A 12586-nucleotide genomic window follows, 5' to 3' on the forward strand; every position below is an offset into this window, starting at 1 on the left:
TGGTCAGGAAGTGTTCACGACGTCTTCTCCGGTGCTGATAATTGGCGTCTGTCTTCTCTCAGTGACGTAAAAGACGGATTTAATGCGACCTGACCGTTCAAACAGCAGTCGCTTTCTAAAACATCGGATAGGTATCGGATTCCGGACCACATACAAAAATGACCCAGATCGGATTTGAAAATATCGGATTTGTGCCGTTCACACTGTCATACCATGATCGGATAGATGGGTCGCAGAGGGTCAAAGAAATCGGATTTGATGCGCTTTCGCCTGCAGTGTGAACGTAGCCTAAGATCTCCAATAAGTTTATAGCGTTTATAGCGTGTTTGTCAGTTCAGAGCTGATACGTGTTTGAATAAAAAGAGATTTTTGGTGCCAATCATGTCCCAAGATGTAGCAAAATCGTGCATTTTGATATCAAAATTTTGCCCAGCCTCCAGTTGTCAGTAAGACACACAATCAGTCAAACATCAGCTTCTACTGTTTAGTCTGGACCTGTATCCCCCAGCTGGTCTTGGCAGATGGCTGAGCCTCCCTGAGCCTAGTACTGCCCAAAGGTTTCCTCCTGCTAAAAGGAAAAAACCTTCCTGTTGCCAGAGTAGTAGACCATACTTGCAAAAACACAAATGGAGTAGAGCTGAGTAGAGATTGTGTGTCAGGAGTTTGAGTGGTTCTGTACACATTTATATCTTGGAACTGTACTAGATGCATTTTCAAGTAATTAACCACCACCCCCCTTTTATTTTAAGCCTCACTGGTATTTACCTCGAGTCTATTGTTTTCCAAAGTATTGCTGTGATTTCTTTTTTGTGTATCTTCCACACAAATTGGGATTTATTGTGAATGTGTGTACAGTTCAAAAACACTTCATTGTTGATTTGGTGTCTTGCCAGGTTGACCTTCAAGATGTGCCATTTGTACTGGAACTGGCCCGGCACCATTCGCGTTCCAGCACCCTGCAAATATGCCCACAAACTGGCTTTCCTGTCTGGCCAGTACCTTCACTCAGAGCCGGCCATCCAGCTCTCAGACAAGCTCTTCTTCCTTTGAGTTATTCTTTGCCTTGATGCAGACGGCTGTTTTTAATGACAACTCATTTACTTTAATGAGGGATTCATTAATAACCTAGAATATCGTTGCACACATTGTAATAATTATAATCAGTGTTATTTTAAGAGTTTGTTCATTTTAAGGTCAGTTCAGTTATTTAAAAAAAGAAAGAAAGTGGTTTAAGTTTAGGAAGTTTTACTGGGTTTTCACATTTTTGTCTTTTAGTAATTACGTTCAGTAATGCAGCAGTGTTCTTAATGTTTACACCAATTCAGCTTTCAGCTGTACAGATTTGTAGCTTGTAGTATTTCAAATCTTTAAATAAAACACGAGCCTGTTTGTGTGGTGCTGTCATTATCATGATCGGTCTCTTTATTTTTATTTAAGCCTTTAATGCTTCACTTACAAAACTGTCTGCTGGTAGACATAAGAGCCAAATGCCCCCCATCACTCTCACACTTTAAATTCTTATCAGATAGAGAATAATTATGAAAAAAAAAATTATTCAATGAAAAATATGATATGAGTATTCATAAAGGAAAGAATGGATATGGTGATCCTAGCAATAGTCATGTTGACTTTACACTGTCACTTTTTTTCCATATATATGTGTAATTGGTTGGCACATGGAAAATTGTGCTAAACACTCTCCTTTAAAGATAACTGTAAAAAAAAAAATACATCTCCAAGCAAGTAGTTGAGCGTGTAATTTATGGAGTGTCAAGAGTGCTAAAATTAAAATAAACAATTATTAAATAATGAGTGTCAAATTCATTAAATCACATGAGTTAAATTGGAAATAAATGTAGTATATAAATAAACTGTTAATTCATTTCAAACCAACTGATTCATTCATTATTTAGAAGCAGTTGATTATTAATTTTTTCCATGGTTACTGTGATGCACTGCACCATGAATTTATTTCATCTGTCAACCTCACCCATCAGAGTTAGGGGGCGGGGCTAACAATGAAATGGTTAAAACACTGCTTTAGTCCAGAGTCGATTCCTTTAGATGCCATCTCTCAGTACCAAGTAAAGAGATCATACATGCATACTTGATAGTTCTTATTTGGCACGTTGGCTCACGAGTCCAGACTTCTGAAGATGAGAGAACACAGCTGACAGGGAGACAGCATCATTTGCCCTTCACTGTGTACTTAAACAACTACCACAGACCTTCCACGGCACAAGAAAGACTGAGTGGACTGGCAGTAATTAGTATTGTAGAGTGTTTAGCTTATTTTAGAGTTTAGAAATGTGTTAACATAGAATGTAGAACTATTGTAGAGACACTGACACTGCCCTCAATGTAATAAAGGCCTGATTCTGTCATGAACTTACGAGTAGATTGTAGGAGACCCCTCCCCCACTTGAACTGTGAGAGTAAAATGGAGAGGAGTTAATGCTGAGTGGAAATTCCCCAGAGAATGTTTGGGTGGGGGTCTCAACATTTGTAACTGGATAACTGTGGTCTGGAAGGGAGATGGGTTTTTATGACCTCTAGGGAGTCACCTACACCCACAGTGTTTTAACTGTCACGCACACACATCCACACGCACACTCACTCATGTGCACTCACACATACACACAGGTATGCGTACACAGTCGCACACGAGCACTCACATAGACACGTGGGAACGCGCACATGTAGGCATTCATGTGCTCGTGCACACAGACACAGTTTGCAGCACACCGTGGGGGGTTTTATGATGGAGATGCCTCTATAAAGCTGGCTGTAACTAACAAAGGGGTGAAGATTTGCAGAGGGACACACCGGCCTCGTCTTCCCTTCTAGAAGTGCATGCTTAAATGAAGATGAATAAAGGTTTTGTGAAATGACTACTGAGTTCCGGTGCCGTCTCTGGAAGTTTCGACGAATAAAAGAACCGGGGTAAAACTGATTTTGTAACAGTTTTAACAACAAAGTTGGCCATCAGATTTCTTGCAGTGATGTAATAAATGATTTTCCCTCTAGAAAAGCTGGAAAACAAAAATGTTAAGAGGATTGAATGTTGAGGAAAACCAAAAAAGTCAAAAGTCTGGATTCCAATCATTCATTTTCAAATGTAGTTCTTCTTATTTTCACCAAAGTGTTTACACATGTTTACATATGTTTATATACTTTTCAGAACAAATTATTCAATTTTGGATTTGATTTCTAAAGCATGTTCTCTTGTCGGGTAGCATAAGATAAACATCAAAGAGGGTGATAAGTGAACAGCATCAGCATACTAGTCAAGTTCCTTTTAAGTATACTTTATTTCTGGCATCTCCATTCTACCATAAAACAACCAACCTGGTAGGCAAAATCCCACTTGCTTTATACAGGACTTTACACACACCTGAACATCATTAGTCTCTACCGCTGGAAAAAAAATAGGTCAGACCAAACAATACGATTCTAAACGAAGAACAGAAATAAGATTATACATGAAACTCATTTACACGCCTAAATGGTTTGAAAAGTAAAACACTGCATATAAATAACAATCTATATGTGTTTGCCTGAATCTTCCACCACAAACAGAAAGAGGACATGTGAGCTGCTGTCTGAGTATCAATGCAAATACACACCAGAAATTGTTTAGTAAAGACAAATTTAATAAATGAAAGCTGTTGAGAGGCCCTTTAATGTTTTTCTTTGGATCATCCTTTGATCCATCTATCCATTTTCTTCTGCTTATCTAGTTCATGGCTGGAGCCATTAGGGACAACATCACCAAGAATTAGAGGAATAGTCCGAATGAGCCACAGCGTTTGACTGGCATTAAGACTGAAGCCAAAACAAGTTTTTGTTTGTTGAACGATTCTTTTTATCCACAAAGCTAAAACTGATACACAAACACGCTGGAGTATGTTTTCAGTTGAAATGAAGCACCTTCTGACTAAATACTTTGTCAGTAAAACACATTCTACAGTCGTAGCTTGCAGAGAACGATTCAACATAACTAAGAACTGAGTTCAAACCTCAATTATCACCAGTTACTTGTGCATTGTTCAGTCAATGATACTTATTGAAACCACTGTTTTCTAATACCTATGCATAAAGGTAAAGAACAATAACAGAGTTATCTTTATTTTAGATGTCAAAAAGTAATTGCGGCTCCCAGTGTTTTCTTTTCCATGGAAACGGGGTCCAAACAGCTCTTTGGGTGTTAAAGGTTGCTGACCCCTACCCTAGGAGAATTTGATGTTTCAGTCATCATCATAAACTTAAATTTGCATTGTGCCATTTGAGAATAATGGTTGATGTCTGTAACATCTGTCATCAGAAAAATCCTCACACATAGCTGGTTTATTCATGTGTCATGAAACTTCTGCATTTTTGAAAATCAAAGCTAATGTTTTAAAAAGATGTACATAAATGAAAGTGTTGTTTACTGGATATTGTTTATATAAAGCAGATGATTCGCTTCTCTTTGAAATATATCGCACCCACAAATTAATTTAAACTGGGATCCATGTTCAGTAATATCTGACTGATGTGGATTTTGAATATTACATGTAACATGTCCAGAAGAACTATGATAAAAATGTAAATGCATTCTAAAACCTGCACACGCATGGTCACGTAAACGTAAACTGCAGTGAACATTCATCTTAGGATCAAACGAGAACACATTTTTTTGCCTGCAGGGTGTAATTAATGAAAAAAACCTAAAATGCTGGATTAACGCACTAGGTGTACTGTCCAAGGATCTACAAATGTAACATTAGCATGGCCAATTATGCAAATTAGGCGATGACATCATTTAGCGACTTCTAGGACAACCAATAGCGATTTTCCTTACTGAGGAGTTGGCAACACTGTTTGGCAGTCATTGAACGCATCACAGTGCCGTGAGCAAAGGCCTAGTCCAACTGCAGAATTTCTTCTTTTCCTCCCGTCGATCTGGTGAGATGCATGCTGTTCTGGTGCCCTCTGCGATCTGGAAACCTGGGTACATTTAACACCAGTCACTGTAGATAGGTTTACAAAACATTTGTACTTAAAACTGATGCTTTAATGTGTTGTTAGAGAGAGAAATCATGAAGCGGTACGCGCTGAGCCGAGTCCGACAAGCATCCGCCATTACACCAACTCCTCTGGTGAGTTAGCTTGGAGCTCATGTTTACATTGAATATTATGTCCATTTTTATGCTGCAGCCAGGTGTCAAGTTAACTGCTGGGATGTTTTTTGTTTTTGTTTTTGTTTTTTTTGTTGAGGAAGAAAGCTAAATGTTCTAGAATGTGTGAATGAGCTTAGCTGAATGTTAGCAAGCTAGCGGCTAAGCAAGCCTGGCTACCCTCATAATATGGCGGCCGATACAAGGTCAATTACCGAGTTGATGTGTTTATGCCTAAGAATTTTTTTTTTTTTTTTTTTACATGAACAAGCCTGTATTTTTTATGATGTTGAGACTGCTAGATGAGCCGTTAGTGATACTGGAAGTCATGAATATGCTTTGGTTAATTCTCCAGCATCCGGGTGTGTGTAGGTATCCTGTTCCTACTGGATGATGTTCCTCATCTGATGACTCCACTGAAACATCCTACCTGGTAGATGGTCGTTGCTACAAGTGGATGCTTCTGCTTTCTGGATGCTGTTACTGGGTACTACACTGTTCCAACAGGGTGGTAGGAACAAATTGGAGGGCCCCAACGTTGCACTTTACCTTTCCCTGAGCTCAGGTGTTTGTTTGTTTTTTGGCCAAAGGACCTTGATAAATTTTTTTTGTTTTTTTTTGTTTTTTTTGGGAACACTGAGTGGAAAGACAGTAAAAGAAAAGGGTTATTGTTTAAAATTGTGTTTTAATAAATGTGTCTATGTTAAGTGAGTGTGGTGTTCGTTGTGTGCTGGAGGTCTTACTGTTCCTATGGTGGAGCAGCTACTACCAAACTCCTTTACAAAACTAGCCTCTGATGGGTTACAGAGTTTTGGGACACATTTCAATTCTTGTAACCTCTTTCTATACAAATTGTGATTCTTTCTTTTTTTGGGGGGGGGGGGGGGGGGCTAAAACATTGTGGTGAAATTGATGATACAGACAGTCCTGATTTCCAAGCATTAATGCTTTGGTGTAAGTACAGATTGAGTTACAAGTGGAGAGCCAGCCAGGAGATTGGACGATAGTAGCACCTTGACTTTCCAGCTCACAACACCCACCTTTTCATTTTTCTCAACCGCATTGAGTTGGACATTGTACCTTTGCAGATGCTTTAATGTAGACCAGCAGTCCCCAACCTTTTTTGCGCCACGGACCGGTTAATGCCCGGCAATATTTTCATGGACCGGCCTTTAAGGTGTCGCGGATAAATACAACAAAATAAAACTAGTACCGGTACCAAAAAAAATGATTTATTCATAACACACGTGAAAAGACCCAGGAAAACCGAGTTAACGATAAAAACGATAACAAAATAACGCTGAAAAACGATAAAAACCCTGAAAACCATTCATTTCACACCTGAGCCTCAACTCTCGCGGCCCGGTACCAAACGACTCACGGACCGGTACCGGTCCGAGGCCCGGGGGTTGGGGACCGCTGATGTAGATAGCTAATGCTCACTTTTTGTGACTGGAATTGAAAGGATTTAAACAGATGATGACAGTGCTAGTGTTTTTTTTCAGTTAATGGTGAAGTTTCTCGGATAGTTCGGATTCCTGATGAACCAAACCATCCAGAAGGTAGAGTCCTGGTAGAATATTCGTCTGATCAAGCCATTCCCAAGATCAACCAAGGTCTTTGGTGACTAGCCTAGCCCCAAGAATCCTGCTGTTGGTTCGTTTGTTAAAACCATTTGAGATGTTGCTCAGGAAGAGGTATACAAGTGGATCTTCCCTTCAGTGATTCTTCCTTTAGGGTTAGGAACATTCTTGAAAGTTTGCTCAGTCCAGCGACAGATGTTTTTAAGTTGTTTGGTTTGAGCTCCCCACCCAGAGCTTATATTACGCAGCTTGATTCTGCTTTTAGTCTTGTAGATAACGGAGAAGAGGTTTTTTTTTTTTTTTTTTTTTTTTTTTTTTGCAACCTTTCTCAGCTCCAGTCAGAATAGCAGAGAAAAGCCCTCAGCATATTTGAACAGACTCCATAGCCTCCTTACTTCTACTTCTAGAGGGGGAGTCTCTGTTGAAACACCTGCTAAGACAGTTCAATAGAGGCTGCTGGGATGAGTCTCATCATAGCTCTCCAGCTAGAGAACAAAAAGAACAGTCCACCAGCATTTTCAGAAATACTCCTTGTGTTGAGAACTGAGGAAGGTGCTAGATCTGCAAAGCTAGACAAGATGAAAAAATATCTTGGTTCTACAAAAGTCAGCTGTACATGCCCACTCCATTTTTGATGTATTTTAGTATTTAGTATTTATTTATTTATTGTCATTGTCAAGAACAATGAAATTGCGTTGTACCCTCCTATGATGATGAGCCTGTGCCAATACAGACTACAAAACAGAGCAAGGCATCTAAGCTTGAAAGGAGATTGGATAAGCTTGCAAAGCAAGTAGAGAAACTGAGCCAAAGGTCCATGAATCCTCCTTTTGACAGTGAGCTTAGTGCAGCGTCAAAACAGAGAAAACAAACTGTTAAACTTCAAAATAAGACAGATCAGTTGTCTAAGAAACTTAGAGAGCTCGCTCGGTACCAGAAATGTCCTAAAGAAAATAAGTGATGGCAAAGATTACTTAATGGCAAGAAACAGCAGTGGCAGGAGACCTGTTAAGGTTCCCTGTCTGCCAGAAGTGTGGTTCAGCTTTAGATGTGGTGAAGATGACCATACTGCTGCTCGACGTCTGAATGAACCTAACCAGACACTAGTCTGTCAGGCAAAGCAAGAAAGGTTCCAAGCCCAACAGGTTACTGAGCCTTTTACTTTAAACTTGTAGCAGCTCTTGTTGTGGGACGCCCAGGAGCTGAGACCAGCATCAATCCCACCTTATTTGACCAAAGCATTCATTTTCAGAGAAAAATAAAAACCCAGACAATGGTTGAAGATTTTGATTCCAAATCTCGCTTGCCAGCCAGTCTGCTAGATCCTCATTGTGCAGCTTCTGTTTTGTGTGAGGGTGTGCAATGCAATTCCATGATGGATTGTGGTTCACAAGTCACTACAATGTGCTAATTGTTTCAGAAAGATAAACTTGCACATCTCCCCATTCAGCCAATTGAAGCATTGTTTGAGATTGAGGGAGCAGGTGAACAGCATGTCCACTACCTACCTTGGTTATGTTGGTTACATGCTCATTGAAACCATCCCAGTTCTGTGAGCATAGCAGCCACCTAGTTAAACTCTAGAATTTTCTTTTCCTCCCATCAATCTGACGAGGAGCATGCTGTTCTCTTAAACACTTCATGCTGTAAGCTAATGATAGTTATATTAGAGCAGATGCATGCTGGTGCAATAGGCTGTCGACTAATTGCAAAAATAATTGATGACTAGTGGACTATCAAAATAATCGTTTGTGGCAGCCCTAGTTTCAACATTTGAATGAATGAATGAAGATTCATATGTAAAATGCATTCTTATCTTGTTTTGGTGAGAGGGCCTTTAATGTTTCTCTTTGGATCATCCTTCCATCTTTCCATCCATCTCTTCTGCTTATCTGGTTCAAGGTTGGAGCCGTCCCAGCTGTTATGGGGCTAGAGGCGGGCAAAACCTGGACAGGTGGCCAGTCTAACACAGAGAAACACACAACCATTCACACTCACATTCAACCTAACTGCATCGCTCTGGACTGTGGGAAGAAGCTGGAGTACCTGAAGGGATCCACAAAGGCATGAGGACTCTCTTGCTCTCAGGTCACTGCCGTTCACGCTGCTCTGAACACTCTCAGTTGTCTTTGGAACAAATAACACCAAATGAGAGTGAATCACTTCAGAACAACAGGAACACTCCTGGTTATTGTGAGCAAACATCATAACAAGATGAATATATTTACCATTTTAATGAGGGAGAATCTTCTGTGTGGAGTTTCTTCTCAGCGTGACTCTTTTTCCTGACTTTTAGAAACAAGAGGCAGAAAAGAAAGAATAAAAGTTAAAACCTCGACAATTTTCTATATTTTAGGACAGAATTTTAGAAACAACCTTAAACACTATTTACTACTTACCACTTTGTTCAGGCTTGCTGGTGTTCGACATGCTTCACTTTATATTAAATCCTGAAGCGCTTCCTCAGTGGAGTCGGGCTCTGGATGCTGTTGTCTTCCTCTTAGCACCCTTTGCTGACGTCTTCAGAAAACGGCAGAGAACCGACATGAGAACTCTGCCGTCTGCGCTGTAGTCTGTTACTCTCCAGCGGTTCGTCATCTCCGTGTCCTCTGTTCGGTAAACGGTGGAGATGACTCTGGTGACGGGGAGGCCGTCGACAGTCAGGGTGCGGACGCAGTTCCTCCGGTCTGCCTTCAGCACAGCGAGATATGCTTTCTCGGGAAGAACTGGAGTCAGGAAGCGTGGATGAGAGCTGGAGCCCACAGGCGGCAGCATCATCCCAGCTGGTGAGTCCGTAGGAGGAGAAGGAGCGGTGTTCTCTCTCTGGCTCAGCCTCACATGGACAAATGGTGTCGTCACCTGGTCCCGGTGGAGCAATCCTTTAAACAGTATGTGAGGAAAGTCCTTGGACCCCGTCACCAGGTTATGGTATAGAGTGAGGACCAGGTGGGACATGGAGTCCAGATTGCTGTTGGTCAGTTGACGGTTCCTCAAGTTAATGACGACCATCTGACGTGAAATGGTTGGACTCACCAGCTCAGCTACGAGGAAACAAAGCGTGCGTCTACATTAATCATGTGATCGCACAAATTAAAGCCTGAATTTAAATTGTCAAGACATGGCTTCACATATGTTATTCTACACACAGTAAGAAGCTCCCAGCAGAACTCATTGTTTATGAAAGCCTTCACATTTTCATGTGGTGTAAGGCTGCATGGACTCTCATTGAGGTTTTAATACGCATTCACATTAAGGACTAACGTTTTCATATTAGTTGAGCAACAATCTGCTGAGAATAAAGCAGCTGCACACCTCTATATTGGAGGCGCACAGCAGTCTGACATATTATATTATACCTTTTAGCCTGCTGTACTTACCATAGCATTGATCTTTCTCACGCTCAATCAAAAGGGATAGCAGGTGCATCTAACGATCTAAGTCGGCAGAAATCATTTTGCAATTCCTTCGTTTCTTGAAAAGTTCGGAAAATCCGAGTTTTCACAGCACTAGTAGGAAAAAGCTGCTGTTTGCACTGAAATGTGAAACCGAATTCCAATTTTTCCTTCTGTTTTTATATCCATAGCTCAAACACGCCATCCTCATCACCATGACTCCCAGTGTCACCTAAAACCAATTTCATTTATTCAAAAGAAAAAATTATTTTTCTCATTTAATTTTACTATTGCATGTTCTTTTTTTGCCAATCTTTGTGGTTTTCTATGCTGTTAAAAAAAAAAAATCACCACTTTATAAAAAAAATTACTGAAATTCGTAACGACTATTCAGACTTGATGCAGCCTCAATCATCCAGGAAAGTAAATCTCCAAAAGTTGATTCTGTTCATCTGGACGTAGTGAGTGGGAGAAACGTTTCGTCACTCATCCAAGTGACTTCTTTGCCAATGTTGTGATGTTGTGCCAAAACGTAATCTGTGTCCAAGAAGTAATTAACAGTATTTAAAGCTATCAAGTATTTGTCTTTCAGCTTGCTCTGAAGAACACAGGTCTTTACCATTAGGCTCCCTACTGTTGTGTAAGCAAAAATGCTGAGTGTAACTCAGGTTTTCCGAAGATTGAGATTTCTGATCATTTGGCAGTCATTGAATGCATCACAGCATGTCATTAGCCATTTCCAGGCATCCATGAAAACAGAATTTATTAAATTTAAGTTAGCAGGGAATTTGCTCGCTAGTTTTCACCCAGGCATAATATAGCATGTTCTGACTGAGAGATATCTGAAAAAATTAAAAAATAAAAGTTGAAGCGAGGGTTCCCGATGGTTAGGGACAAATGCAGTTGCTTGGCAGGATCCTGCAAAGAACCAAACTTCAGTCAGAACAACTGAGATAATCCATCCACAATACGAGGTTAGTCATTATTTACTGCTGCATGAGCTAGGTTGTAGTTAAATCATAAGGTTTTAAAACCCGAGAGATTTCCACAGTGATCACTGACTTTTTTTTCTTTTCTTTTTTTTGGGCCTTGTTAAGATGGAACAAAATACAAAGCATTACAACATGTTAAAAACACAACAGCTTTAATAAACAGAGTAGTCTGAACCCAGGAGCAGGATTCATCACGTCATTTAAAGACCGGATAGGCCTAGTCCAGGTCCAGGCCTTGATGTTTTCATGCCTAAAAAAGTTGAACAGTGTTTGTTTTCGGTTTTTTTGTTTTTTGTTTGTTTTGTTTTTTTACATGAACAAGCCTGTATTTTTTTTGATGTTGAGACTGCTAGATGAGCCGTTAGTGATACTGGAAGTCATGAATATGCTTTGGTTAATTCTCCAGCATCCGGGTGTGTGTAGGCTGGTTTTTCCTTTGGTATCCTGTTCCTACTGGATGATGTTCCTCATCTGATGACTCCACTGAAACATCCTACCTGGTAGATGGTCGTTGCTACAAGTGGATGCTTCTGCTTTCTGGATGCTGTTACTGGATACTACACTGTTCCAACAGGGTGGTAGGAACAAATTGGAGGGCCCCAACGTTGCACTTTACCTTTCCCTGAGCTCAGGTGTTTGTTTGTTTTTTGGCCAAAGGACCTTGATAAAAAATTTTTTTGTTTTTTTTTGTTTTTTTTGGGAACACTGAGTGGAAAGACAGTAAAAGAAAAGGGTTATTGTTTAAAATTGTGTTTTAATAAATGTGTCTATGTTAAGTGAGTGTGGTGTTCGTTGTGTGCTGGAGGTCTTACTGTTCCTATGGTGGAGCAGCTACTACCAAACTCCTTTACAAAACTAGCCTCTGATGGGTTACAGAGTTTTGGGACACATTTCAATTTTTGTAACCTCTTTCTATAGAAACAGATTTTTTGGGGCCTAAAACATTGTGTTGTGGTGAAATTGATGATACAGACACTTAGTGAATTGTTCAAGGTCAATAGTCCTGATTTCCAAGCATTAAAGCTTTGGTGTAAGTACAGATTGCGTTACACAAGGATTCTTTAGCCATAAATGACTCATAACAAAAGTCAAAACCACACAAAGTGCATGCTGCAATGACCTCAATGGGCAGTAACACTGCATATTAATTTGGGTCTTAGCTGCTGTTCTTGAATTTACTTTAAGAATTTATTTTTAACAATTATTTTCATTCACTTTAAAACTTCAACTAAAAGTTTGTTGGAGCATCATCTGTTTTCATAAACTGAAAACAGTAATGTTTAAAGCGTTCATCAATGGCTACGAATGATGTGGTTTCCTGGAAGGGGACGAGCTTCTTATCCATCACAAGGTAGTATATGTTAATGGCCTCCCTGCTGGTTCCAGATACAAGGAGGTACAGCTTGCAATGTCTTTCCTGGTGCTCCAGGTGTTCATCTAAGATGATCTGTGACTAAAGT

At 40.1% G+C, this 12586-nt stretch overlaps 1 protein-coding gene and 1 long non-coding RNA gene across 3 annotated transcripts in view; both read left to right on the forward strand.

The window, feature by feature from the left end:
- piwil2 (piwi-like RNA-mediated gene silencing 2) overlaps window positions 1-1404 on the forward strand; it is a 28723-nt gene extending 27319 nt beyond the window's left edge. The window contains exon 24 of the mRNA XM_085474437.1: window positions 894-1404. Coding sequence (XP_085330563.1) covers window positions 894-1050 — 157 coding nt within the window. The 3' untranslated portion in view covers window positions 1051-1404. The remainder of the gene's footprint in view (window positions 1-893) is intronic.
- Window positions 1405-4800: 3396 nt separating this feature from the next.
- Window positions 4801-11806, forward strand: LOC146696331 (uncharacterized). Of its 2 annotated transcripts, none has more exons than XR_014923227.1 (3): window positions 4801-4993; window positions 5071-5141; window positions 5515-5532. It is a non-coding gene; the product is annotated as an uncharacterized LOC146696331 (long non-coding RNA). The 2 variants fall into 2 exon arrangements; XR_014923226.1 differs by lacking the exon at window positions 5515-5532 and adding an exon at window positions 11533-11806 and having other exon boundaries at window positions 4805-4993.
- The last annotated feature ends 780 nt before the right edge of the window (window positions 11807-12586 follow it).

Source organism: Copadichromis virginalis, linkage group LG12 (genome assembly GCF_057382275.1).
Source record: "Copadichromis virginalis isolate Kocher_CV1m ecotype Utaka linkage group LG12, C_Virginalis_male_GT1.1, whole genome shotgun sequence".
NCBI classification, from domain to species: domain Eukaryota; kingdom Metazoa; phylum Chordata; class Actinopteri; order Cichliformes; family Cichlidae; genus Copadichromis; species Copadichromis virginalis.